The 27,066-nt window shown below is 40.5% G+C and overlaps 1 protein-coding gene across 18 annotated transcripts in view; it reads right to left on the reverse strand.

Moving 5' to 3' along the window:
• LOC143280962 (ryanodine receptor-like) overlaps positions 1-27,066 on the reverse strand; it is a 224,004-nt gene that overhangs the window by 136,305 nt on the left and 60,633 nt on the right. For 12 of the 18 annotated variants that reach the window (XM_076585792.1, XM_076585799.1, XM_076585793.1 and 9 more), the window contains 18 exons: positions 26,574-26,654; positions 25,596-25,654; positions 23,226-23,290; positions 22,322-22,426; positions 20,918-21,037; positions 20,311-20,411; positions 17,164-17,307; positions 14,702-14,767; positions 11,379-11,620; positions 10,013-10,234; positions 8,708-9,057; positions 7,597-7,780; positions 7,040-7,126; positions 6,427-6,613; positions 4,913-4,994; positions 3,273-3,394; positions 2,556-2,631; positions 1,417-1,596 (listed from right to left, as the gene is read on the reverse strand). In XM_076585792.1, coding sequence (XP_076441907.1) covers positions 1,417-1,596; positions 2,556-2,631; positions 3,273-3,394; positions 4,913-4,994; positions 6,427-6,613; positions 7,040-7,126; positions 7,597-7,780; positions 8,708-9,057; positions 10,013-10,234; positions 11,379-11,620; positions 14,702-14,767; positions 17,164-17,307; positions 20,311-20,411; positions 20,918-21,037; positions 22,322-22,426; positions 23,226-23,290; positions 25,596-25,654; positions 26,574-26,654 — 2,473 coding nt within the window. The remainder of the gene's footprint in view (positions 1-1,416; positions 1,597-2,555; positions 2,632-3,272; positions 3,395-4,912; positions 4,995-6,426; positions 6,614-7,039; positions 7,127-7,596; positions 7,781-8,707; positions 9,058-10,012; positions 10,235-11,378; positions 11,621-14,701; positions 14,768-17,163; positions 17,308-20,310; positions 20,412-20,917; positions 21,038-22,321; positions 22,427-23,225; positions 23,291-25,595; positions 25,655-26,573; positions 26,655-27,066) is intronic. The other 6 variants (XM_076585804.1, XM_076585789.1, XM_076585801.1 and 3 more) reach the window with 5 other exon arrangements.

Genomic DNA, 27,066 nt, shown 5'->3' on the forward strand with positions numbered 1-27,066 from the left:
GTTTTTATGGCATACGCATTACCTGGCTCATAATTTAGCATTTACCAGTTGTACCAGAACAGTGCAGTTTGCTGCTGGAACTTGCACACAGGCACATGTGTCCTGAACTGTAACTAAGAGGCTTTTCTTCCCATGAACTGCCAGTGTGAAAAACAATAATGTAGACACCCGGAAAATAATTAAGTACTGCCAATCTATATCTCTCTCTATTCTACCATGGAACATACCAATATAAGCGAAGTATTTCAATATTACCCTCTCTCTCTCTCACGCACAATTTATATATATGCACAGATGCATGCATATTTATCACACACACACTGACACACATTCATCAAAATGTCTTCAATCACCAGTATGTGTGACGAGACAAATATCCTTCCTTCCTGCATACATAAAAGATTACAAGACCACAATCCAGAGCTGGCTAAATGGCAAGTATGTCCAGTAACGATAAAAAAAAAATGTAACAGGAAACACTTATCCAAGACAACTAATTTTATCTCACTGACAACCAGCTGGTGGATGCCTCATTCCTCCATTGCAGTTTTCTTCCTTCTCCCTGAACTCCTGGCTAGCTCTTGCTCACTGCCTGCCATCAATGTTATCTGTGAAGCCACAGTTCATGATGGTTCTTTCTCCAATGCTGACTGTGCAGACATGATCTTCAAGTGCGTCAGTCTTGATGCATTTCAGGAATATGTTGAACAGTGTCTGAGACAGAAGGCAGCCCTGGCTAACTTACTGAAGTACTGAAACACTCCTACCCCCGAAAACGGAGTATGGCTGCCTACATGGTGGGGTAAAAACAGTCATACATGTAAAAGCCCACTCGTGTACATACAAGTGAACGTGGGAGTTGCAGCCCATGAACGAAGAAGAAGAAGAAGAAACACTCTTGATCAGCACCTTGTGGAAGTAACTGATCGCATTGAAGTACTCTTGCTGGATGGTGTTGATAAGCTCTCGCCCAATACTGATGGTCATTATTGCGACCCATGGTGCCTCCTGCCAGATTCTGTCAAATGCCTTACTGGGACAAAAGTTTAATAAAACCTTAAGCTTGGGCACATCTGGTCTGATGTTGGCTGTTTCTCATCTTCTGATTATACGAAGAAAGATCATACATGTTCTTCAAAGAAGTTCACACTGAAAGCAAAAACAGGATTGAAACAGAAATCCTATCTCAGCCAATATCCTTTCCTAAGAAGTTCATACTGACAGCGAAAAACAGAAAATCCTGAGATCTCAGCTCCGCCAATTTCCTGAGTAGTTCACACTGAAAGTACAAAGAGATTCAAACAAAACTCCTGAAATCCTAGCTAGGCCAATGTCCTAAGTAGTTCACACTGAAAGCAAAAAAGAGATTCCAACAGAAAATCCGGAGATCCTAGCTCAGTCAGTTTCCTTTCCTACCTGTCCTCGATCTCCTTCTCCGTGATGGCCAGCTGCGGCCTGATGGAGACACTCTCCTCCATGTTGGGGATCTGATGCTTGATGCCGTATGTGTCCGAGGTGGGGCTCAGCTTGCGGTACAGACTGAGGGAGTGGGTTTTGGGCATGAGAGGCACGATGTACTCGCTCTCCGTCATTGTCCTGGGGACAGAGGTTTCTGCAGTTAGCTGACACAACTACTTTGTACAGTACATTTCAACAATCAATAGAATATCTACACCCCCAAAAACGGAGTATGGCTGCCTACATGGCGGGGTAAAAACGGTCATTCATGTAAAAGCCCACTCGTCTACATTTGAGTGAACGTGGGAGTTGCAGCCCATGAATGAAGAAGATGAAGAATATCAACTTTAAAATGACAGACTCTTTGTCCAGTACATTTCAACAAACATTAGAATATTAACTCTTCTAAAACAACAGATTCTTTGTCCAGTACATTTCAACAAACATGAGAATATTTACTCTAAAAAAAACAACAACCCAACCTTGTATGCATATTTGTGTATTATCTTTCAGTCAGTCTACTTTGTTATTGTACATTAATAGACAGAATACTAACTCGAAAACAAAATACTCATTGTACAGTACATTTCAACAAACATCAGCATATTCAACCTAAATGAACAAACACTGTATGCATATCTAAGTATCTTCTTTCTGTCAGTCTACTTTGTACATTGCACATCAACAAACAGAATACTCGCTCTAAAACAAAAAACTCATTGTACAGAACATTTCAACAAACATCAGAATGTTTACACTAAAACAACAAACCCTGTATGCACATTTATGTATCTTCTTTCTGTCATAGTCTACTCTGTACACTACAAGTAAACAAACAAGACATTTACTCTAAAACAACAACCCCTTTACTCATATTTGTGTATTTTCTTTTTGTCACTTAAAAAAAAATGTCTATGACAATCAGCAAGAAAAAAAACAAAAAACCTTTAAATACGACACAGTAATAAATGTTACGTAATTTGCTTTGGAACAACAAACCTAAAACCTGGATCTCAAGTTAAATCACATCAAGCCAGTTAGATCTACTGTGAAAGATATGGGTTGTTTTTGGTTTTTTTTCATGGAACATGAATCACCTGGCTCGTGTGTGCGAGTCAAGATGCATGGATATAAGCAGATCATGGAAACCCATCCTCAGCTTGCCAGGCATGTCTGCAAGCAAAAAAATCCCACCTTTACTTTATTGTCTGTCTGCACAGTCACAATCAATCAAACCAGATTACCTGGGAGAACAGGCTGTAAAAAAAAGTATGTATGCTAACACACTCTCGCAAGATCCAGAATCCAGACAGAATTCTTGTATGCAAAATTAAAAAAAACATTAACCTACAGATGAACTATCTTTCCAAAGAAACACTCACAACAAGCTTAAACACTTTACCCATTTGGGCACCAAAGTTTGTAGCAATAATAAAATGACATCAATAGCCTGGTTTTTACTTCTCTTTTTTGACAATTTTTGCTCTTGATCAAAATATTATCAAAGATTAAATAAAGAAATGACAAAAAATACAAGAAAAGTCTTGAAACATGCACACACACATACACTCACACGCACACACACATGTATGCACAAACACACACACACACGCACACACACACAGAGAATAAAATGCACCATTCACATTCACTCCCGATGTTCATCCACGCACACACACACACACACACACACACACAAAACACACACACAGAGTAAACAGCACCACTCACATTCACTCCTGATATTCATCCACACACACACACACACACACAGACACACAAAACACAGAGAGAGAGTAAACAGCACCACTCACATTCACTCCTGATGGTGTACATGAGCTGACGTTCATCCACGTGCTGTGTCAAGACATTGGCCACCTTGTGGTTGCCATGGGAACACACTGCCTGGTACAGCTCCAGTGTCTTGGTGTGGAAGCTGACACACATCAAATATGACATTCATAGGGCTGAAACACTTGGATATTCTTAGTTTCAGTTTCTGTCAGGATTTGTGCATGCGTATAAACTTCTGAGCCTATCAGAGTGAATTTCTTCTATAGAATTGTGCCAGAAAACAACACTTGTTTTGCGATGGGTTCTTTTACAGTGCGCCAAGTGCATGCTGCAAACCGGAACTCGCTTTGTCGCCTCATCCAAATGACCAGATACTCAGTTTGATTTTCCAGTCAAACACGGGAGAAAGGGTGAGAACCCAGACCCTCACGGATACCGTATTGGCAGATAAGTGACTTGCCATTTTACCACATTCATCCTGAAGGATATTCTTAAAACTTTTTGTGGTTAACTCACTAACACCCTGCTGATTATTTGCTGGTTGGCTGACGTCTTTTTTCTGTGGAAGCTGACAAACATGCTTATTTTCCTTTAAAAAGGAAATTTTCTTCATAAAATTATGTTTAAGTAACATACTTAGCGTGACCCACTTGTGCAGACTCCGGCAGGGGTCTGACATTCCTGTCCTGTGCAAACTACTATCCGCCTATGTGGAAAAAAAAACGAAAGTAGCTATGGCCAATAACCTCCCGGAAGTAGGTAACCTCCCCTTTGCCCCCCTGACTAGCGCCCTCTTTTTCCGGCAGTAAAAAAAGTATATATTCCTGTCTCTCATTTATAATAGGTGTATTGTTAAAAGCGCTTAGAGCTGCAGGGTACAACTGTACATTGTTATTATTCGTTATCATCATGTACTCATAACAACAAACTCAGGAGTTCAAAACTCATCCATATGTATGTTTTCTCATATCATGCCACGTTTTGCAAGTTACTTACCTTCACCAGCCATGCATCCTTGGTTTATTCTATTTGTGTTTGGCAGTCCTTGCTTGAATATTAATGTTGAAAGATGTCAAAAAAATCATGTGTACTGCAATGGTAGTCCTTGGACAAGTTTTCATGGACAGCCACAATGACAAGGAGCCAGATGATTTGGATTTTAACCCAAGTGACATGGGGTGTTTGTGTCATACTCCCAGTTTGGTTAAATGCATTTGCTATGCCAAACTGATGCAAAGCAGGCCTTTTGGTTTGCTCCTCTAGGCCACAATTTCAAAGTAACTCGGTGATAAGATGTCTTGATATTAGTCCGTCATCTGCTAGCCAATCAAACACCATTTCTGGATGCAGCTAATTACTCATTCCAATGACAACTATTTCATGCAGAGAGTGATTAACAAAAGCTTAATCTGTCTCCTGTCATCACGCCGAGTTTCGGCCAATCTGTCGACAGCGGTGGAGATTTTTATTCCATGGCTTGTTTTTCAACCACATCTTGGAAGGCTGATGCCAGGAGCACTGCCAGTCTAAGGCGCATTCAGATTCTCTCGCTTCCTAGGCGGATGCGTTGCCTCTAGGCCATCACTCCACATCACGCCGAGTTGCATGCATCCATACATCTGAAATGTGATAAAAGAAAAGACAAAACAGAAAGACTTACTCCAGCAGATGGTTGTCTTCAATCAGCTCCAGAACATCCAGGCTGCGATCCTCATCAGGAATGTGAACGGCCAACATGCTCACTGCAACAGTTGACAGATACCAACACATATTACACAGTCCAGTCACATGCTCACTGCAACAGTTGACAGATACCAACACATATTACACAGTCCAGTCACATGCTACTGCATAAAGTCTGCACAAAGTTTGTGGAATTCTGCAATATCTCCCCCCTTCACAAAAAAAAAACAAAAAAAACAAAAAAAACTACAGTGTTTACACCATGTCACATTTTGCCACAACCAAATGATTTGAATGATCACAGTTATAGTGATAATTAGTGGCTGGGACATGTTCTAATGACTCACAACTTGTCGACAGTCAATGGGGTGACACCAGCAAACAGGCTGGGGACCGAGAAGAATGGAGCGCTCTAACTGCCTCATGTGTCCAATGGTGTGGGAGCTTCTGAGACTGAGGCCATAGTGCTTAAAGCTAAACTACCATAAAGTTCCGTCTATTGAGTGTACTGGTATATAAGCCACACCCACTAAATTTTGGAAAAAATTGAACTTTATACATACATAAGCCGCACTGGCTTATAAGCCACACTTATTTCCGGTACCGGAACACATACTGATACTACAGAAAAGCTGTCAATACTGTAGGTTATGAAATAAACACAATCGGGAACAACACAAAGAAAAGCAAGTGAAAATACTGCTAGTGCCACAAAAAATAATAAATAAACACAACGAAAATAAGATCCATAATTTTGGGATAGTCACATTTATTCAATGTCATCCTGCTCACTGAATCCACTGAAATCTTTGTCTTCAGTGTCCGAGTTGAAGAGAACCAGCACAGCTTCCTCCGCCATCTTGTCACTGACTTCAGCCTCGCTTTCACTTCATGAACATGAAAGTGGAGGTCGCTGTTGGTTCTTCGCTTGCACTGTCGTCTGCTAGGTCGATCGCCTTCAATCTGAAGGCTGCATCATAGGCATAACGTTGCGTTTTCGGCATGATGAGGGTGTACACTTGAGCAGAGTAGAACTGAATGCTAATCTGAAGGCTTTAATGTGTGTGGATTTGATTTATAAAATGTGAACAGTTAGCACACTATCCTGAAGCTCATCCAAAAGTTCATGGACAGAAATCATGATTTTAGCGAGTTGAAGGGCAGCTAAGAATAGACGAGAACGTGACACTCCTGGGATCGTTAAAATCCTCAAATAAGCCGCATCATTGTATAAGCCGCAGAGGTTGAAGCTGAAGTAAAAAGTCGCGGCTTATAGACCGAACTTTACGGTAACCATGATGACTATTCAATGTTATCTGAAAAGGACAAAATTCATCCAGCACCAAACTACAGCATGATATCAGTAAATGTAACCATATGATAATGTATCACTGTGGTGCAAACGATTAGCCCCTTTGGCTGTTAACCGAAGACAGGAGTCTGGAGGTTCATTTGTAAGACAACAGACTAAGAGAAAACCGGAGCAGGTACCTGGATCCTCGCAGATCATGCTCCAGCCCCGAACATCGGACAGCTTCAGGCTGGCTGTCCTGACGGACACGTTGGGAACCCGAGACCAGCTGCTTCGTTTCAACACCTGCACATCCAGGCGAGGAGGGCAGGTGGGCACCAGGGACTTGGGCCCACGGAACACTGCCGCTGACAGGGGCAGAGACGTCTGAAAAACGTCAGTCTTCATGTGTCCATCCAGGTGCACTGACCGTACGGGCAAAAAACACAGAAGAACAAAGAGGAGATCCAAGAACAAAGTATCTGTGTTAGTAAGCACTTACCATCTACTTTTTAAAATTTTTTTATATATAATCAGTTTTGTGTTTGTGAACATTAAGCTCAAGGTATGCTGTCAGTATGGAGGAGAAACACAGAAGAAGAAAGAAGAGAACCACGAATCACAATGCTACATCTATGCACTTGCTATCTGACATGTATTTTCATTTCAACCAGGAGAAATGAATGTGTGGCATGAAGTATCTTGCATGAAAACAACTGTGAGTTTCTCTATCAGACAGTATACTTCAGTTCAACAGAGGATATTTCAAGCTAAAATTAAAATTAAAAAAATAAACAAAAAGAGGCTAGTCACCCTGGTGTTGCCCAGTTCAAACTGGAACATCTCTTTGCTTGTGGGCTCACAGAAGACAGCAGGGAACAGCTTGGAGCCTGGTTCCATCTGAAAAAACATTGAACAGCAGCTTTTTTTTTTCTCTCCCGTCACATTATTAAAAAATGAGAGCTGATGTGAGCAATACACAATTCCATCCTTCTCAAACCTTTGCTGGTTGTGTGTATGCATGTGCGAGTGTGTTTGCATTTTGTGTGTGCAAATGCTTGTTCATGGATGGTGTACTTGATGCATATATGTATACGTATGTACAGCATTTTATTGTAAACGCGAGCTTCCTGAGGTGTAAGCGTCAATCTGCAAGATTATTATCCTTTTATCATGATTATTTTGATTACCAATGATTACTAACGATGATGATGATAATTATCATCATTAATATTATTATCATCATCGTTATCACCACTATCATCATTATTATTACTATTATGATTATCATTTTCATTATCAGCATCATCATTACTATTATTATCGTATCTTTATCGTTAAAGCATGAACAGCATAATACCACTATTGACCTGAAACTTGTTGGCGACTTCCTTGCCATTGACGGTGAAGCTGAGGGTGCCAGTGGCAGTGTCGATGTGACAGCCGATGACCAGTCCCGGGGACGCTCTCTTGGACGACATCTCCTGGTTGGCGTCAGCATAGCGCTGCTGCAGGTCTCCCGCTGCCATCATGTAGCAGTTCTTGCGACTCACGCTGGTGGACATAGCGTCAGAGAAAGTTTTGGGTTTTTTTTAAATTAATACTTTACTTCAGTGAACATATAAATCTATACAATTTACAAATTGGTGGAAATAGAGTCAAAGATTTTTTTAAAACTGATACTTACATCGGTGAAGATACATGTTTATACACATACACTGATTCATTATAAGAAAAATAATCAACACTTACATCATGTGAAGATATATGTCAATACACTTACATTCAGTTACATTCTGCCTATACAGTGTCCGTGAGGGTCTGGATTCGATTCCCTGTCTCACTGTTTCTACCAAGTTTGACTGGAAAATCAAACTGAGCGTCTAGTCATTTGGATAAGGCAATAAACAGAGGGCCCCGTGTGCAACACACACTTAGCGCACTGAAAAACAACCCACTGCAACATAAGTGTTGTCCTCTAGCAAAATTCTATATGTATAAGAAATCCACTCTGACAGGAACACAAATATACAAGCATGCACTCATGGCCTGATGAAGTGTGTTGGGTTATGCTGCTGGTCGAGTATCTGCTTAGCAAATGCGGTATAGCATATATAGATATGTCTGCACGCAGTGACACCTCCTTGAGAACCCCCTACCTCACCTAAGCCCATAGAAGAAATCCACTCTCATGGGTACACAAATATACAAGCATGCACTCAAGGCCTGACAAAGCATGTTGGGTTGGGCTGCTGGTCAAGCCAGATGTGGTGTAGCGTATTTCTGCCTAAATGCAGTGACGCCTCGCTGAGAACCCCTCACCTCAACTAAGCCTGTTACCACACCAGGGACACAGGCCGCTAACAAGTACCCATGAGCCATTCTCCTTGAAAAACAAAACCAAACAAAATTTGAAAAAAGACATTTTCGTTTCGTTTCGTTTCGTTTCCTTGAAAAACAGAAAGTGAAAGTGGAACGTACCTAGATTTCAGCTTGTAGTCCATGTCCAGCTGAGAGAGGACCACGTGGCGCACCTTCTTCATCTCAAACGCCTTCTCCATGAAGTGGAAGCTGGGCGTCACCCACCCCACCCACACCTGCGCCGGGTCCTGCCCGGGGAAGATGCGAACCGAGTATGAGTACTCCTCGATCTGCTCAGCGATGGCGTTGAGTTCGTTGAGCTCCGCCTCCGACTGGGCGAAGTCCGAGTCCTCAGAGAACTGTGAGAAGACGTGTCGCTGCTCCATGGCATCCTGGAACTCGTAGGGGATCAGCTCCTTGTCCAGATCCAGGTCTGTGCTGTCCTCACCGTCCAGTCCCGTCACACGCACCTGGTGGAGTAAAAAGAAGAAAAAAAATAAAGAACAAGTGAGAAGGCTCTAGTTTCTGGGTGTTTTTGTTGTTGTTGTTTCTTTTTTTTTCAGTACCAAGCCTGTCTAATGTTCAGTGATTGACGGGTGTAACAGTTGAGTGGATAAAGCACTGGACTTTCAATCTGGGGGTCACGGGTTCAGATCTCGGTAACAGCGCCTAGTGGGTAAAGGATGGAGATTTTTCTGATCTCCCAGACCTGCTTTTGGCTGAAACCCCTTCTTGTGTATACACAAGCAAAAGATCAAATATGCAGAGATGCTAACCCCTGTCATACCCTGCATGCACACCCTGAAAACGGAGTATGGCTGCCTACGTGGCAGGGTAAAAATTGTCATACACGTAAAAGTCCTCTTGTGTACATATGAGTGAACATGGCAAATGCAGCCCACGAACAAAGAAGAATGTTCAGTGACAACTGTTTGCCAAGGGATGTTATGACTAAAGAGGTAAATAATTCAAAAACAAATTCTGGCATACAAAATACTAAAAGAAAAAAAATATATATATCGAACCTACACATCCATTAATTGGAAGTCAGACATGTAATGCATTAATGAAATTAACCTATTGTTTCCTGATTTCAAAAAAGAAAAAAAGAAGTGATAGGAACATGCACACACACACACACACACACAACCACACACACACATTGCTATGCGTGTGTGTGTGTGTGTGTGTGTGTGCATGCGTGTGTGTGTGTGTGTGTGTGTGTGTGTGTGTGTGTGTCTGTGTCAGTGTGCAGATTTGTACAGTCATGTATACTCAAAACAGAAAGGCTAGCATGCCATAAAAGGCAACATTTTGTCACATAATTATACTGTACCAATATATAAAAAAAAATTATGTCAGATAACTCTTTTTCCTCTCTCTTTTCCAACAAACACAACTTGCACAGAACACAGAAAAACTCACTGGAGGAATAGTCTTGGTGGGCGATTTCTTTTTGTTGCGGTCCAGATGCCCAGTGCGAGCCGAGACATTCTTGCGATCCAGACTGGAGTACTCCGTTGAGCGAGTGCTGCGCGCATTGTTTGGTGAAGGGTCTCTGGACTTGGACTTGCGGAAGATGGTTGGGAACGAGGATTTGCTCTTCTTCTCCTTTTTCTCTGTTATCCCTTTGGCTGTGTCCAGCATCTGATCCACCAACATCATCATCGTCATCATTAATGTATACTAATTAATATCAGTTGTTTTCTTAATTAAAAAAAAAAAATTTTAAATATCAATTTTTTTTTTCCTATATCTCTATTTTGTTACGTCATGACTTTTCCATATTTCTAAACCTGGTATCAATCCATGTTTTCTCTTTGCGTTTTTCTTCTTCTTTTTTCAGGTCCAGCTACTTAACCCCTACTTAACTGCTAAACTTTGGTGAGATCAGTGTTACATCAATCTAAAGTGCAGTTACAGAACTACTTTTAAGTGGTGTCACTGATTTTGCTGAACAAAGAAGAAGTCCGGATAAAGATAGGTGACTGATACCCGCACAAGGAAAGGAGGAGTTTGTATTATACTCCATGTTTGGTGATACATATACTTACCATGTCAAACTGATGCAAACTAGGCCTATCGGTTTGCTCTGCTTGGCCAAATTTCGCACGGCTAATACTGAAAAGACGAGCCGTCTTGCCCAGTCCACTCTTAGCCAATCAAACGCCTATAAAAGCTATAAGCGCTGAATCATTCCTTTGACCAAGGCTCTCCACGCTATCTTGTCAGGTTTACGCTCTGTCTCGTCTTACGCTTTTTTGGGCTATTAAGCGTATTCATTTGATCTTATTTTGCTGCATGCGGCTTGTTTATTGTATTCTTACATTCTGTGTACGCGATTCGACTCGGCCCCCTCGATTCGTTCGTTTTTCTCTACCTCTAAGTCGCCTCTGCACTCTGCTCTTTCTGGTCTGGCCTGAAAACCGGCCTCTACACACAATGCTCTCCCCTCCCCTCCCATCCCTCTTTCAGGTCTGCAGCTTCTCCAGTTTTCTATTCACATGTAGTTTTTTTGGGGGTTTTTTTTTTAGCTTTGTCTGTCATCCCTCTCAATCACGAGTTCTGTATGTGTGTGAATGACTGCTGTGAAAAATGCATTGATTTTGTCCCTGGCAAGAGTAAGTGCATCATCATCATCATCATCATTTTATTAAAATAAGTATAATATCATTATCATTTTAATAAAATTATTGTTATAACATTATTATCATCACAGTTATGATGATGACGATGATGATCATCATCATTATTTTTATATTACCATCATCATCATCATTATCATAATTACCTTGTCAGCCAGCAGCGAGAGTTTGGACGAGGTCCTCTTGTCTTTGGGAGGTGAGAGGAAGGAGTCGCTGCTCTCATTGAGCTGTGACTCACTGGCTGCTGCCTTCAGGCCGCCCACCGAGTGGCTGGTCACGCTGGAATCGTCCAAGGAATGCCCCTTGCCCGCCTTCATGTTCTTCTGGTACGTCTTGCGTCGGTCTGCTGCACTCAGCGCATCGTCGTCCATGTAACTGTGGTGAGTTGCTGTGGAATGAAAGGAGGGAGGTGGCACAGGGGGTAAGATATCTACCTGCCAACACAGTGTCTGTGAGGGTCTGGCTTCAAATCATGGTCACACCCTTTCTCCCAAGTTTGACTGGAAATTCAAACTGAGCATCTAGTCATTTGGAGACAATAAACTGAGGTTCTGTGTGCAGCACGCACTTGGCTCACTGAAGAAGAACCCATGGCAACGACAGTGTTGTCTTCAAACAAACTTCTGCAGAAGAAATCCACTCTGGTAGGCACACAAACTCTGGTAGGCACACAAACGTATCTGCATGCACTCACGGCCTGACTAAGCACACTGGGTTATGCTGCTGGTCAGGCACCTGCCTAACAGATGTGGTGTACCATATATGGATTTGTCCAAACGCAGTGACGCCTCCGTAAGAAACTGTGAAAATGACAAATACACACAAAAGAAAAACATTCAGTTTCTTATCCACAAACACACACACACAAACACAAGAAAACATTCAGTTTCTTATCCACAAACACACACACACACACAAGAAAACATTCAGTTTCTGTGTTTCAGTCCGAGGATGCTGCATCACTTTCACAACTGTACGCAAACTAAGGAGTTACACTCTCCAGATCTTCCTTCAATTTGACTGTCACCTGAAACATCTCTTGCCTTCTTATTGAAGGATCAACACAAAATTTACAACACACAGCCAACAAGAGAGGCAAAGCCTTCCGTGACTCACAAAGGATTCCAACCAAATTTATCAAACAAAGGTGCTCACACCTGCATGTGTCCATTCCTTTTCCATGGCACTGCTGGTTTTGCAGTCTGACAACTTGACACCCACATACATCATCATCAGCAGGGACAGGAAGAGGATGTGATCTAACAACGTGTCTTATTTCCTTTTTCTTTTCTTTTTTTTTTTTAGGAGGAAGGGTGTGGGGGGTCATTTGTGTCACAATTTCTGCATTCTAACATTAGCTAAAGTAATTTTTAAATGATCCGTTTAATTTTCATTTGATATAAGAACTTACTGAATAAATACAACCAACCTAATCTAATCTTTGATAGGATCTGTTCCAATTACCATAGCAAAATACTGGTGCAGGAAAACATCACTCCAGACTGTATGACTGTTAGCCATAAATGACTAAGACCATCAGAACAGTAGAAGAGGAATCTGCTGCCCTGACCATCTGCACTAGAATTTGATTATAGTGGAGAGTTTCTTGCCCAGGTTACAATCTCTACCCTCTTGGTCAAGAGGGCTGTAGGAAAGTCAGTGTTGGGATGGACTCCAGAAGAGTTCCATCACAATCCCACATCAACACTTCACAAGGAAATGAAGTGGCCACAAGACCAGTCACCAGGAGGACCCTGCATGGCTCCAAAATCACTTCAGCCGTGGTCAGCGGTGTCCGTTCTGGTTCCACACATGCAGAAATTGCATTTATAGAATCTAAAGCCATGTTTGCATAGGAGACTTGATGTGTTCGAATCCAAAGAGACAGCATCTTGTCAGTAACAACAATCAAGATGACCGATGTGGCTGAATTGTCATGGCTTCTATGCTGGGTGATCTGTCAAGCACTTAACACTTTTGTTGTTGTGAACAAGATTATTCATGGCAACAGATGACTGAAATTTGTTTATTCAACGGGTTAGCAACAATGTGATCACGGTAAGAAAATATGAGGGATTAATTTGCTGCAAGAATTATATAACCACACTTTCTCATGTTGTGTTACCTCATGTTCATAATGATTCAGTAAACTGTAAGTTCAATGATGAGGTGCCAGACCTCTTGTTAATAAGCTGTGGGACAACCAAGAGACGGCAAAAGGTGGGAAAAGGTCAGAACAAAGGGGAAAGTAGGAGAAGAACTGCCAATGCTCAGATCATACTGTGATAAGCATATGGTGTGCACTGAAGCCTGTGCATTTATATCCTGTTGGACAACCACTGACACTGACTTCTGCCCGCCCACCAAATGTTATTGTTTATGCCATACTATACCAAATGCTTTTTCTCACTCCTCTATGGTTTCTTTCTTGTTTTCATTTTTTCATGCCATCTTTTTTTCATTTAACACCAGTTTAAAATTTTACATTCTTATTCTGTGTCTCACCCTTTTTTCTTTCTTTTTTTTTTGTTTTTGTTTTTGTTTTTTGGTCTCAATGGCAAGCAAGCCATGGAGCACCTGATTTTCTTTCTTTTATTTTTTTTTTTTTTTTAAATCTCATTCAGTCATGTGTCACTGAGGAGTAATAATGACTACCCTGGAAGTGGCAGCAGGTTTGTGACAGCGACAACTGCCAATCTGCTTTCCTGCATCTCGTTTAATACCCAAGTTAAAACCGTAAGTTAAAATAATTTTACAGCCCAAACACAGTCTATCAAAAATGCCATGAGGACTTCATTCAGGACAAAAGTGAAACACCTTTCAGCAGGTGGACTGTTCTGTTCATGTCGTCATACCACAGACCAGTCTACATTGGTAATTTTTGCTCTTTTCTTTTCCCTCGTTTTAAAATTTTCTCTCTCCTCTTTTTTTTAAATTTTTTTTTTTTTTTTAAATTCATTTTTTAACCCTGTGACTGCTATTGATGAGAGTGTGCCCATCAGTGAAGGGCTGTTGACTGTCTGTGATAAGATCAAGGTGACACGTCAGGATGTAAGTCACCACTCCCTATGTTTGAGTTCTTTCCTCTTCTGGTTATATCTTTTTTTTTTTTTTTTTTTCTTTTTTTTTCAGCAAAATCAATAACACCATTGACAAGAACACATGAAGCAGTTCTAGTGCTTCAACTTCATGCCAAGCTGATTTAATTCCATCAGCAGTCAAGGGGTTAATGTTTGAAAGCATATTACAATTTCTTTTTAAAAAAACACACAAAAAAACACAATTCTAGATGATATGAATCTAAAACATATTGTATAAACAAAATGAACACAACACTTAAATAATAACAGCAGTCAAAAAACGAAATCAAACCAACAGAAAAAGAATCAACAAAGGGTAGAAAAACACAACGATAAGAAGAAGAACAACAAAACAGTTGACAAGACAGCCTACAACGAAAGGCGCTCACTTTTTCTGAGTGTGAGGTCGGGTCCACCATTCACCATTTCTGTGCTGACACTGTAGTCTTCCTCATCTACACAAAGCAACAACACACCAACAGTCAGAACACACAACACGCGTCGTTTTGAACAATACACCACAGTCAAAACACACAGCGTACATCGTTTTGAACAACAAACCAACAGTCAGAACACAAAACATATGTTTCTCTCAACAGCACACGAACAGTCTGAACAATAAAAGCATTGTTTTGAACAACACACCTACAGCCAGAACATACTTCTCTCTCAACAACATACCAACAGTCAGAATACAGTTCTTTCTCAACAAAACATCAACAGTCAAAACACACAACACACATCTCTCTCAACAATACATCAACAGTCAAAACAAACAACGCATGTCTCTCTCAACCACACACCTACAGTCAGAACACACATCTCTCTCAACAACACACCACAGTCAGTATACACATCTCTTTCAACAACTCACCACAGTCTGAACACACAGTACATATCTCTCTCAACAACATATCAACAGTCACAACAAACAACACAGGTCTCTCTCAACAACACATCTAGGTTAGAACACACATCTCTCTCAACTACACACCTTCAGTCAGAACACACAACGCATGTCGTTTTGAACAGCACTCAGACAGTGAAGCAACCCATGTACACACTCAGCATAAAAACTGATTGAAAAGTGAATCAGGGCTTCTGATACATTCAAAACCTTGGGGGTCCCAGGACTTTCGTCTCTCCATTTTTTTTGCAGATCCCAGACTACCACCAAGTATCACACTAATGATGCACACATTCTGATCAAATCTGCACTGCTGCAAACATACAAAGGCCGGCCTACTTTCTGGACATAATTGTGTAAATTTCTGAGGCAAGAAGCGGCCAGAGGAAACAACTCTTCTCTGTTGCAGATGATCCTAGCATCACAGTGAAACTTCAATACACAATTTTCACTCTTTTTTTTTTTTAGCCTTTGTTTAAGAAGTTTTCAGAGCACCCTACAGAGCCACTCAATGGGCATTCAGTACTTCCATTTTCAAAGTGTCAGGGACGTATATTCTTGTGTTATCTGAAGCCCTGATTAATGAATGAACTTGTATCTATTTCACAGAATGAAAAATGTACTTTGCATGCTTTTTGTTGCATATATGATAGCATGCGATATAAAAGGAAACAATGTGAGTGCTCACTGAATGTTTGTAGAAAACTATAATGTTCAAATTTGAAAACTCAGAAGATGAATAATTACATAAGTCAATGCAAGCAACTGTTCCCTGTTTCCTACTGCCACGGTAACACCTTAAATAAGCAGATTGTATACTAGGAAATGACAAAGTTTAATGCTCTTTCTTTGGTTTCTGTCAAATATATTCTTGTCACTGTGTATACATTTTCATTATTGCTTTGATATAAATATGACACAGCTGCCAATTTGCGCACATATCCATTACTGTTTTGATATAATACATGATGCAACTGCCATATGCATACTTATTCATGATCGCTTTGATATTAATATGCAAACTGCTATGTTTAATGCAAATTTCATGATTGTATTGATACAAAAATAACACAACTGTCATGTATAAATATGACACACGTCATGTGTTGACTTATTCATGTCTGTTTTGATATATATATATATCTGACACAACTGCCATGTGTATACCTATTCATGACTGCTTTGATATGAGTATCCCAACTACTCTGTGAAATTCATGATTGCTTTGAAGTAAATATGACACAACTGCCATGTGTATACATATTCATAATTGCTTTGATATGAAAACGACACAACTAGCAATCTAGTTCTGAAAAGCACGGACCATGTGATCACAGCAGCTTCAGTCAACACTATGTAAGTCATCACGTGAAGTGCAGACATAACACAAAAAGCACATGGCGATGGTGCTAGCACGGTGCAGTGAGGTAAATCTAATTAAACAATAAAATGATATTCCATAAAAATGAAAATAAACACAGATATATGCAGAGTTAGATGCAGTGCCTATGAATTTTTATTTGAAGACCTTTTTATAAAGCATCCATAACATTAAAAAAAAAATCATAATTATCATTTATATCATTATCATCCAAAACACTGAAAGGCTAAGTCATTAACTTATGTTTTTTCTCTGATATAGGCTATCGAAAGGAACAAAAAACATTTTTTAGTGTTGCACCCCCTTTCTGTCCCTCAAGTCAGACATCATTATGCCCTTCAGAACTTTACAGGTGTGCACTCCATTTCTGTACATAAAAGCCATTTTTCAAAAGAAAGCATTAGATGACAAAAAGTGTTAATATCAAGGGTGTGACACTAAAACACACACAAAAAAAACAGAAGCCCCATTATGTGACCCAAACAAACAGACGACAGCACACTGTCAGCTGTTCCTTCACATACAGGCATCTCTACTGACCCTACGACAGGGAGAATACTCACTTGCCTCGGGAATAGTCTCATCTATTCTGCTCTCTATGTGGTTGTGGTTATGGTTGTGGCTGTGGCTGTGGTTGGGAGGAGAGTACTCATGCTCGGCACCATTAACTACTCCATTTTGCTGCTGCCCTCGTCTCCGGACGCCGTCTAACTCCATGCCAGCCAAGCCATCATCAGATTCGAACCCAGGTCCCATGCAAAGGAGAGGGTCAGCAGTGGGGGATGTGGGGGAGGGGGGAAACAAAGCATGCTGTTAGCCACTACTTCACACCGGTTGCAAATATTAATGCATTCACAAACAGTCTGAGGAACGTTTTATATTGCATGGAAACTCTTGCGTAACATGAACAAAATCTGTGTGAGCGGAGAAAGTAATTATGCAAATATGATGAAGAATTTGAAGGCGGCACAGGAAATGTGACGAACATAAAATGATTAACCTGAATGCATGAAGAAACACAAGAATTGTTAGAATTTTAGGTCTTCTTGGGTCCAGTATGATGAGCGAATCTGTCATTCAAATGATGTAACAAACTTCTGTAAATATATTTAGAATGCAAATCACTAAAAATCACAGAGTGTGCATGCATGCATGCGTGCGTATGTGTGTGGTGTGGTATGTGTGTGTGTTTGTGTGTGTGTGTCCGCGCGTACATGTGGCAGTGAATGTCTATTTATGAATGAACACGAAAAACAATTATATATATACATATGCATGACTACATGTTACATGCAAATACAAAGAAAGAGACAGCACACATGTGCATGATCACAAGGCAATGTGTACATACACATGAACGATCATGTATACAATGTGTGTATATGTTTGTGTAAATGAACCAGTATATTAAACACACATACATAGGAGTTTGTAAGAGAGTGAAGTAAGAGAGAGAGAAGAGAGACAGAGAGATAAGTATGTGTTTAGAGAGTGGAACACAGATTAAGAGAGAGTGTGCATTTGTGTGCACAAGTTTTGAGTGTGATCATGCATGCATATGTTTCTGTATGTGAATTACTACAAAATCTCACAAGAAAACACACACACACACATGCATAAACGTAATCAAATGACCAGAAGAAAAAGCTTTGAGCCATTCTGTGCTGCTCAGAACAAAATTTCAGTGTCAGCTGCTCTTAAAAGATATGCAGAATGTGTATGGAAGGAAGGATTTTTGTTTAGTTTCATGTCCGACCACACACACTGTTGGCTGTAGACTTTTCTTTTTTTAAAGTATGATACAGCTGACTGTAGACATTTTGTTAAAGCACTAATTTTTGCATTTGAATGTTGTCGTTTAAATGGTAGGAAAGAAGGGGGAAGGGGACTGAATGGTGAGCTGGAAAGAAACCAGGTATAAGGAGGGTGGAATCGTAGAGTGTGTGCATGCATGCTTGTGTACGTTCTTGTGGGCTTTGTGTCTTGACCGACGTGCTATTGTAAAGCGCTTTTAGAGATTTGATAACTGTACTGTAACAATTATCACTGTGATTATGATTATCATTATTACTACATATCAAGACAGAACATGATAAAGCAATGCACGTAAGAAAGCCTGTGTGAGCTAGAGTGTACAGAAAACCCCCTATTTCAACGGCACTCAAGCCACAGATTTGCCACATGCATGGTGTCAGTAAAGCCAGATCAAACAACTGAAGGAAAGAAGTGGCCAGCAAAGATATATCAGCAACTTTCGTTCACTGTTTTATTCTAACAGAATCAATCCTGAAGTCTACAGACTGAAGCAGTCAAGGCTGCTGATTCTCTGTGTGTGGCAAGACTGGGGAAGGGGGGTGGACGGGGGCACACAAGGGATGTATGGGTAAGTGATGATTTAATTTCTTCCATTACTAGACAGGTACCTGTGTGGTGAAATGATGATTTAATAGGTCTCCTTCCATTACTAGACAGGTACCTGTGTGGTGAAGTGATGATTTAATGTCTTCTTCCATTACTAGACAGGTACCTGTGTGGTGAAATGATGATTTAATAGGTCTCCTTCCATTACTAGACCGGTATCCATGTGGTGAAGTGATGATTTAATAGGTCTTCTTCCATTACTAGACCGGTATCCATGTGGTGAAGTGATGATTTAATAGGTCTTCTTCCATTACAAGGCAGGTATCTGTGTGGTGAAATGATGATTTAATAGGTCTACTTCCATTACAAGGCAGGTATCTGTGTGGTGAAATGATGATTTAATAGGTCTTCTTCCATTACAAGGCAGGTATCTGTGTGGTGAAGTGGTGATTTAAATGTCTTCTTTCATTATCAGTCCAAACACTGTACCTACAGCAGAAGGAATGCAGGCGAAATAATGAAAAATGCAACAGGTATAATTTATGAATAAATTCAATATCCAAATATAAAAATCACTTCTGAAATATTTATCCAGATTTTTTTTCCCCCCTAGACTTACTGAAGTGCAGTATCTTTATAAAGTGACTGCTAGATAGGTGCCATCAGTGTCTATCAGACAACCACTTCATGCGGTTTGATGTGTCTATGTCTTGCAGTTGCTGAGAAAATGCCAACGATTAAGTTTACCAACAACAGAGACACAGACAGAGACACATACTGATAAAGACACAGAGAGACACAAAATAAGAAGGTATATCACACCGGCTCACTTTCTGTCCACATGCGAGTCAAAAATCTGCTACAGTAGAGCAGAACGCACAATGCATACAAGTGCAAATGCAAGAAACCTCAAGAGTAAAGAAAAAAAAAAAGCTGTTTCGCTCCAGAATATGCAAAACACAACCACACAGCAAAACTATGACAAGTTCACAGCTCTCAGTCCGCCACCGTTCACAGACAGCAGACTGGACCGGAGCAAGCGATGCAGACAAGACAAAGCAACAGACCACACTAGAACTGCCCCACACTCCACTCTTAGCCAGCACCACAGCACAGCAGAGCAAAGGGAAAGCACCATCACAAGGGGTCTCTGGTGATGTCCAGACTAGCCCACCCCGAGAGATCACCTGATGATGACATTAGTTTAGCGCTGCGCTGAAACAGGGTTTGAACAATGTTAGCGGCGTTAACTTCAGAGAAAGTGAGGCTGTCAGCGGCACCAGTGCCAGACTGGGCAGGCTGGCGGGCCGGGGGTCGGGGCCGGGACCGGGGGGTGGGGGTGCCCCCACCTGCTGAAACCTCCTCCTCCACATCCATCTCCCGGCGACGGACGTTCTCCAGGTTCAGACGTTTCTCCAGCACCGCCTGAGCCAGGTGGCGATCCTTGCTGCTGACAGACACACATTCCGGTGTCATGCTCTGACTGACAGATCAAATGAACCAACTATCTATGAATCTAAAGATTTTGCAGTCTGACTGTTAGAGCAACTGAACCAACCACCTATGAATCTTAACATTCTTAACATTTTATCTGCAGTCTGATTGTTCAGATCAACTCAACAATCTATCTATTGAATCTTCTTAGGTTTTACCTGCAGTCTGATTGTTCAGTTCAACTCAACAAACTATCTATGAATCTTAAGGTTTTATCTACAGTCTGATTGTTCAGATCAACTCAACAAACTGCAGTCTAATTGTTCAGATCAACCCAACAAACTATCTATGAATCGTAATGTTTTATCTGCAGTCTGATTGTTCAGCTCAACTCAACAAACTATCTATGAATCTTAAGGTTTTACCTGCAGTCTGATTGTTCAGCTCAACTCAACAAACTATCTATGAATCTTAAGGTTTTTTTCCAAGTGCATTCATGTCCAGCCACACTGACAGCTGTACCTGCTGGTGAAGGCATCCTTGCACTTGACAGGTAAACTGAGGCGCAGGTATTCCAGGTGCACCTTCTCCAGGGTGCCAAACGTTTTGGACGACACCTTCAGACACGGCCCCACGTTGTTCCTGCCAACAGCCATGTCCGTTCGTTGCTTAGTTTGCATCCAACTCAGCATGCAATGGTTGAAAGGTTCAAGCTTAAAGGTCCAACAGCCTGTCACAGTCTTTAGGGCAAAGAATTCGTATCCACTGTGCCTATAGTTTGGCATAGGAATGCAGGGCCCAGTCCTCAACCTTCCCAACCCGAAGTTAGGTACTCATTCACACCTTGGTACAGAGAGGAAAATCAGAGTAAAGTGTCTTTGCCAAAGGCGCAGCACCTTGCTGAAAAAAGACTTTGAATCCTGATGACCGGTCAACACTGGATCAGAAGTCCTGTTGCAAACCGATTCTGCCATGTAGCCTCCATGATGGTAATGGCATATCACCAGAAAAACCCTCGTATCACACCGCCAAGTTTGATGCAACAAAGTAGTTTTCTGGAATGTATCAATGTGAAAATTCATGTTGCATGAACTTTTTTTTTTAATTCATTTTTAATGCACACAAAAGAAAAGAAAATATATTGACAATAGACTGGTAAACTGGTAACCAGGGTAATTCAAACAGCAGTAGTTTTCTGGAATGTACCAATGTGAAAATTTAAGTTGCATGAACTTTTAAAAATTGATTTCAATGCATACAAAAGAAAAAAAAATATAGAGAGAGACAACATACTGGTAAACAAGACAGTTCAAACAGCAGGAGCAAAGTAAATTTTCAGTACAAAAGTAACAATGCTGGCAGCAGGACATAGTTGTAAAAGAAATGCAGAAAAAAAAGAGAAAATTCATGTATCCACCAATTGTGAAATATTATTTTGGTTCTTTTCTCATTTTTAACATGTCTTCTTTATTTCAAACTTGATACTTGTTAATATCAGAGGAAGAATTAGAATCTTGTTCACAAGAGGAAAATAAAAAGAAGACAAACTGTTGATCAATGTTTTCAGTGTCTTCACAGATTGATGGGGGAAAGAAGTGAACACAAAACCAATATACCTACAAATCAAGCATTCGCTGAACAGGTAAAACTAATACAAACACAAATTATGCAATGTACAAGTGCAAAACAAGCCTACGTGCATGTGTTTGTGTGTGTGTGTGTTCCATCTATTTTGTTCCCTTTTCCTTTCTTACATGTGTACAAACATCAATTCTCTATATCTTGTCAAAATGGAAAAAAATTTTTTTTTTTTTACTTAATTAAAAAAAAAAAAAAAAAAAAATGAAGAAAAAGAAATAATCCAATGTAGCGCCATACCTCCTGTAAAACAGCAATAAGAACAAATTTGCACAGCAGACCGCTTACCCTCCCTGTATGCGCGAGATGAGGAGGTCAGGGTGAGATGTCTCCACAGTCTCAAACAGCGGCTGCTCCTTGCCGTACCACAGAGTGACCGGTCGCACCATGTTCCTGCACAACAAGCACCACCCTTCAGCTGGCACAGTGGTTAAGATGCTCGTCTGCCAATACAGTGTCTCTGAGGGTCTGGGTGCGAATCCCTATCTCGCCCTTTCTCAAAATTTTGACTAGAAATCCAAACTGAGTATCTGGTCATTCGGATGAGATGGTAAACTGAGGTCCTGTGTGCAACTTGTACTTGGCATTTTGGAAAAGAACCCATGGCAATGTCAGTGTTGTCCTCTGGCAAAATTCTGCAGAAGAAATCCACACTGATAGGTACATACATAAAAATGCATGCACTCCAGGCCTGACTAAGTGCTTTGGGCTGGTCAGACACCTGCCTAGGAGATGTGGTGTAGAGTATATGGATTTCTCCCAACGAAGTGACGCCTCTTTGAGAAACTGAAACAGAAACTCTTCATCCTCTGTATTTGTGGGCTGCAACTCCCACAAACACTGGTTTGTAGGAATGGGCTTTAAGGACATGTACGACCGTCTCTACCCCACCATGTAGGCAGCCATGCTCAGCTTTTGGAGGTGCACACGCAGGGTATCCTTGCTTCCATAACCCACTCAACGCTGACATGGATTACAGGATCTTCAATAATGTGTATATCTGATCTTCTGAATGCATATACATATGGAGGGGGTTCAGGCAAAGAGAGAGGGAGAGAGAGAAAGAAAGAAATGGCAGAGAGAAAGAGTGAGAGAGAGAGAGACAGACAGAGAGAGACAGAGAGAATCAGACAGACAGACAAACAGATAAAAGATCAAAATGAATGGCAGAATAAATGCTGGGCTGACTTACACACAGAATGGTTCATAGCCTTCCTGCAGGCCACAGCAGGTGAAGTACTTCAAGGTGTTCACGTCCTGGAAGTCAAATTCAAATTGCTGGCTCTTAGAAAAACATCTCTGTTTGTGTAATGCAGGCGTGTGGTGCTAGCGTGTGGCTGAGTGGAATCAGCTGCTGCACTCTGACAAACAACACACACACGCAGACGTGCAGTCCAATTCCTCTCATTATTTGTTCCTTTCACTTTCAAGTGTTTTGGCTCTGCTCACTCACTTCCGCCTTCTCTCACGATCTTGCTCTCTCAGATTCTTGTGCATAAGCATCGTGGAAATTCACACCTGAACAGTTTGTTCACTCTCACATTTATATGAGTAGACCAGATGTTGCAGATGCTAAAGGCATGATCACTAAATGTCTTTTTCAGTCTGTATGCGCATGCGTGCGTACGTATGTACATGTGTGCATGTATGTGTGTATGTGTCTGTGCATGTTGTATCTCTGCGTGTTTGTGTTCTTGTGTGCTTTGCATCTGACTTACATGTTATTGTAAAGCACTTTGAGAGGTCTGAAAGCATTATATAAATGTACCATTCTTATTTGTATTACAATAAAAATAATCATTATCATCATCATTAATATCATTAGCATATTTGACTCACTTGTGTAAACAAAGTGAGTCTATGTTTTAACCCGGTGTTTGGTTGTCTGTGTGTGAGTGTGTGTGTGTGTGTGTGTATGTGTGTCCGTGGTAAACTTTAACATCACCATTTTCTCTGCAAATACTTTGTCAGATGTCACCAAATTAGGCATAAAAATAGGAAAAATTCAGTTCTTTCCAATCATCTTGTTTAAAACAGTATTGCATCTCTGGGATGGGCACAAAAAAATATAAAAAAAGAGAAGCCAAATCACATGCAAACTGAATTTACTGTTTATATATTTTTTTATTCTCTGAACTTGGCACTTTGATCTGATATTCTGACACAACAACAAGATCAGTCATTTTTATCATTTTTTGTTCAAAAAGGAACTTCTTTTTCTATGCATGAAAGTTATATTTCTGGTGCATGTCTTTGGTGCAGATAGTAAAAAAGGGAAATTAATCTGTAATTAATGCTAGGGGGGTTAATTTGCTTTAAACTGATCTTTCTCATCTTAAACATTACATTTTGAAATTATACTCAATACATAAAAAGCTTGTGTGTTTTACTCTCAGTGTACAGGGCTTTCACTATGTTCATTGGCCCAAGTGGTCTTTTTTGGAAAATACTAAAATCAATACTACAAGTGGACTTCATAGATCTATTGGCTGAACCCTGAAGGTCATGGGCAAAAATCAATTGCATGCACATATTTATACATGTTCGAGTCAAAGCGCATGCTCATATTCCTCGCGAACGCGAACGACGCCATTTTGTTTCAAGTTGTTGACCTGCCCGTTCAATCCTATATTCAATCGACAATACACAATAACATGTGATGGAAAGATGGAGAAGGAGACCGTTAAATATTTATAAACCATGAGAGTTAATACCCTTGATGAAACGTAAAAATTTCCAGTCTTGACTTTTCTCAAAATGAAGTCCTTTTCACTTCATACAACGTTTAGAAGTACTTGTACTTGGCTCTACATGTTATTAGTTTAATAAAATACTCAATTTTCATATCAACTTTAAGTTATAAAACTAGAATGAACATAAAAGAGAAACTGAATCGACCGTGTCGTACATTCCCAGCGGGTGTAACTAAACTTGTACATTTATCTAGATCCAGAGAAAACGGCTAAATGTTGTGGTGTGATTGCGGCGATGACCACGTCTCCTTTACCACGGACTTAAAAGAATTTTTAATTGCCCTTAAAGATTTTCTGAATGCCCAAGATACACCAGAATATGATTTAAACAGCGTTCTCACTGCGAATACCGCAATCGATTTATCGCCTTTAAAAAAGCATGTTTGAATGTTAAATTTTTGAACGTCAGTTAAGGAGCCATGATAGTGTAATGGGTAAGACAGTTTCTTCTCACCTGAACATGCAGGGTTCGAATCTGCCATCAGGACTTTTTTTTTTTCTTTTTTTTTTTTTTAACTCGAAGCTTTATAATAACAAATATAGAACACATTTTAACGATTAGATTTTTTTTTAAGTGTATCACAAGTGAGTCTTGAAGGCCTTGCCTCTCTTGTTTCTTTATTATTATAATCATCATCATTATCATTACAGCATTATCAGTTTCAAACACAGTTTCCTCAACATGTCATTCACATATTACAGGTGACCATGCCCAGCTATCCAGCCTTACCTTCCCCATGAAAGAGAACAAAACAAAAAAGAACTTTCACAAATGCATACTTCACCAAACACCTTCCACAAATGCCTACCTGGCCAAAGTTAAACTTGATCCTCTCCAAGGCCCCAAGAGTGAAAACAGGAACAAATCCTGTGGAATACATGACCAAATTTCAACTGCATGCTTTTCTCTGATTTTCAATCCACATGTTTGACTAACCAGGTACCATTTAAAGTGGGAAAAAAGAGACTTCTATCTTGCACAATGTTCCTAATACTCTGTAACTGTCTTCAAATAATATAGTTTGACTCTAATCCTATCCTATGAGTTGACTGAAAAGACTACAAGACTGAACAGGCAGCAGGTTACAATTACTGGAACAGACTTTGCAAGAGACAGGCTACTTTCCTTTTGGGAAACATGGAATAGACCCACTTCCTCCTTTTCAGGGAAATAAAACTTCACGAACACAATATCAAACATAACTAAGCCAAAACAAACAGCAGCACAATCAATCTTTTTTCATATCAATCATTTTTTGTTTAAATCTTAATGATGCACTGGAACAAGTATTCCTGAAGCTCTTGGGCACTGCGTAACAGGAGTAACAACTGCTCGTACACTGTCCTCTCTTCATTCCAATATTCAGTGGCCTGAGAACTCAAACTGAAGAAAAGACAGGGATGGGAAGTGTCCACACTATCTAACATTTGGTCTTCTTCTCCCTGCCACAACTACCCAGACAGAGTTAACCCCTTGACTGCTACACCTTAGTAAAATATCAGTTTGGCACCAGTTTTAACTGCTCTTCCTACACTTTGTGCACTTTTTAATGACCAAACTGATTTTACTGATCGAAGATAATAAAACCCCAAGAGGAAGAAGTCCCAATAAAGAAAGGTAACTGACTGTCTGACCAGCAATCTCAATGTTATCGCAGTGAGGTGACAACCCTTCACTGACAAGCTCATCTGTCAGCAGCAGTACAGGACTAGAGCCTCTTTTCCTGATCCTCTCCTCAGAAGTTTTCGTTGTTACGTCTTCACCAACAAAGGAAACTGGAATCTACCTGCGGTGTCCACCTCCACGTTTCTGAAGGCAATCTCCTGTCCCATGCTGTCCATCATCAGTTCACCGTTCAGAGAGAAGGCTGCAACAACACACACACACAGCCACTGCTTCAGCCATTCCTCTTCACACGCCTTCCATGACTGTATGCTGGTTAGATTTCCCCACTACATGCTCACTGGAAATCAAATTCATTTTTAATTCCAACAAATCTTTCATGATTCTTGAACAGGCAAAGACAGCAGACAGTCCTCTGTGGGAAACAGTGGTTGTAAAAAACATATTTCACTGTGTTTGTCTGTTTCTGGGAAACAAAAGTGATTGTATCTAACATATTTCACTGCGTTTGTCCTTTTCTGGGAAACAAAAGTGATTGTATCAAACATATTTCACTGCGTTTGTCCTTTTCTGGGAAACAAAAGTGATTGTATCAAACATATTTCACTGCATTTGTCCTTTGTAGGAACGGAGTAGTTGAACTTATTTCATTGCAT

Source organism: Babylonia areolata, chromosome 4 (genome assembly GCF_041734735.1).
Source record: "Babylonia areolata isolate BAREFJ2019XMU chromosome 4, ASM4173473v1, whole genome shotgun sequence".
Lineage (NCBI taxonomy): Eukaryota > Metazoa > Mollusca > Gastropoda > Neogastropoda > Buccinidae > Babylonia > Babylonia areolata.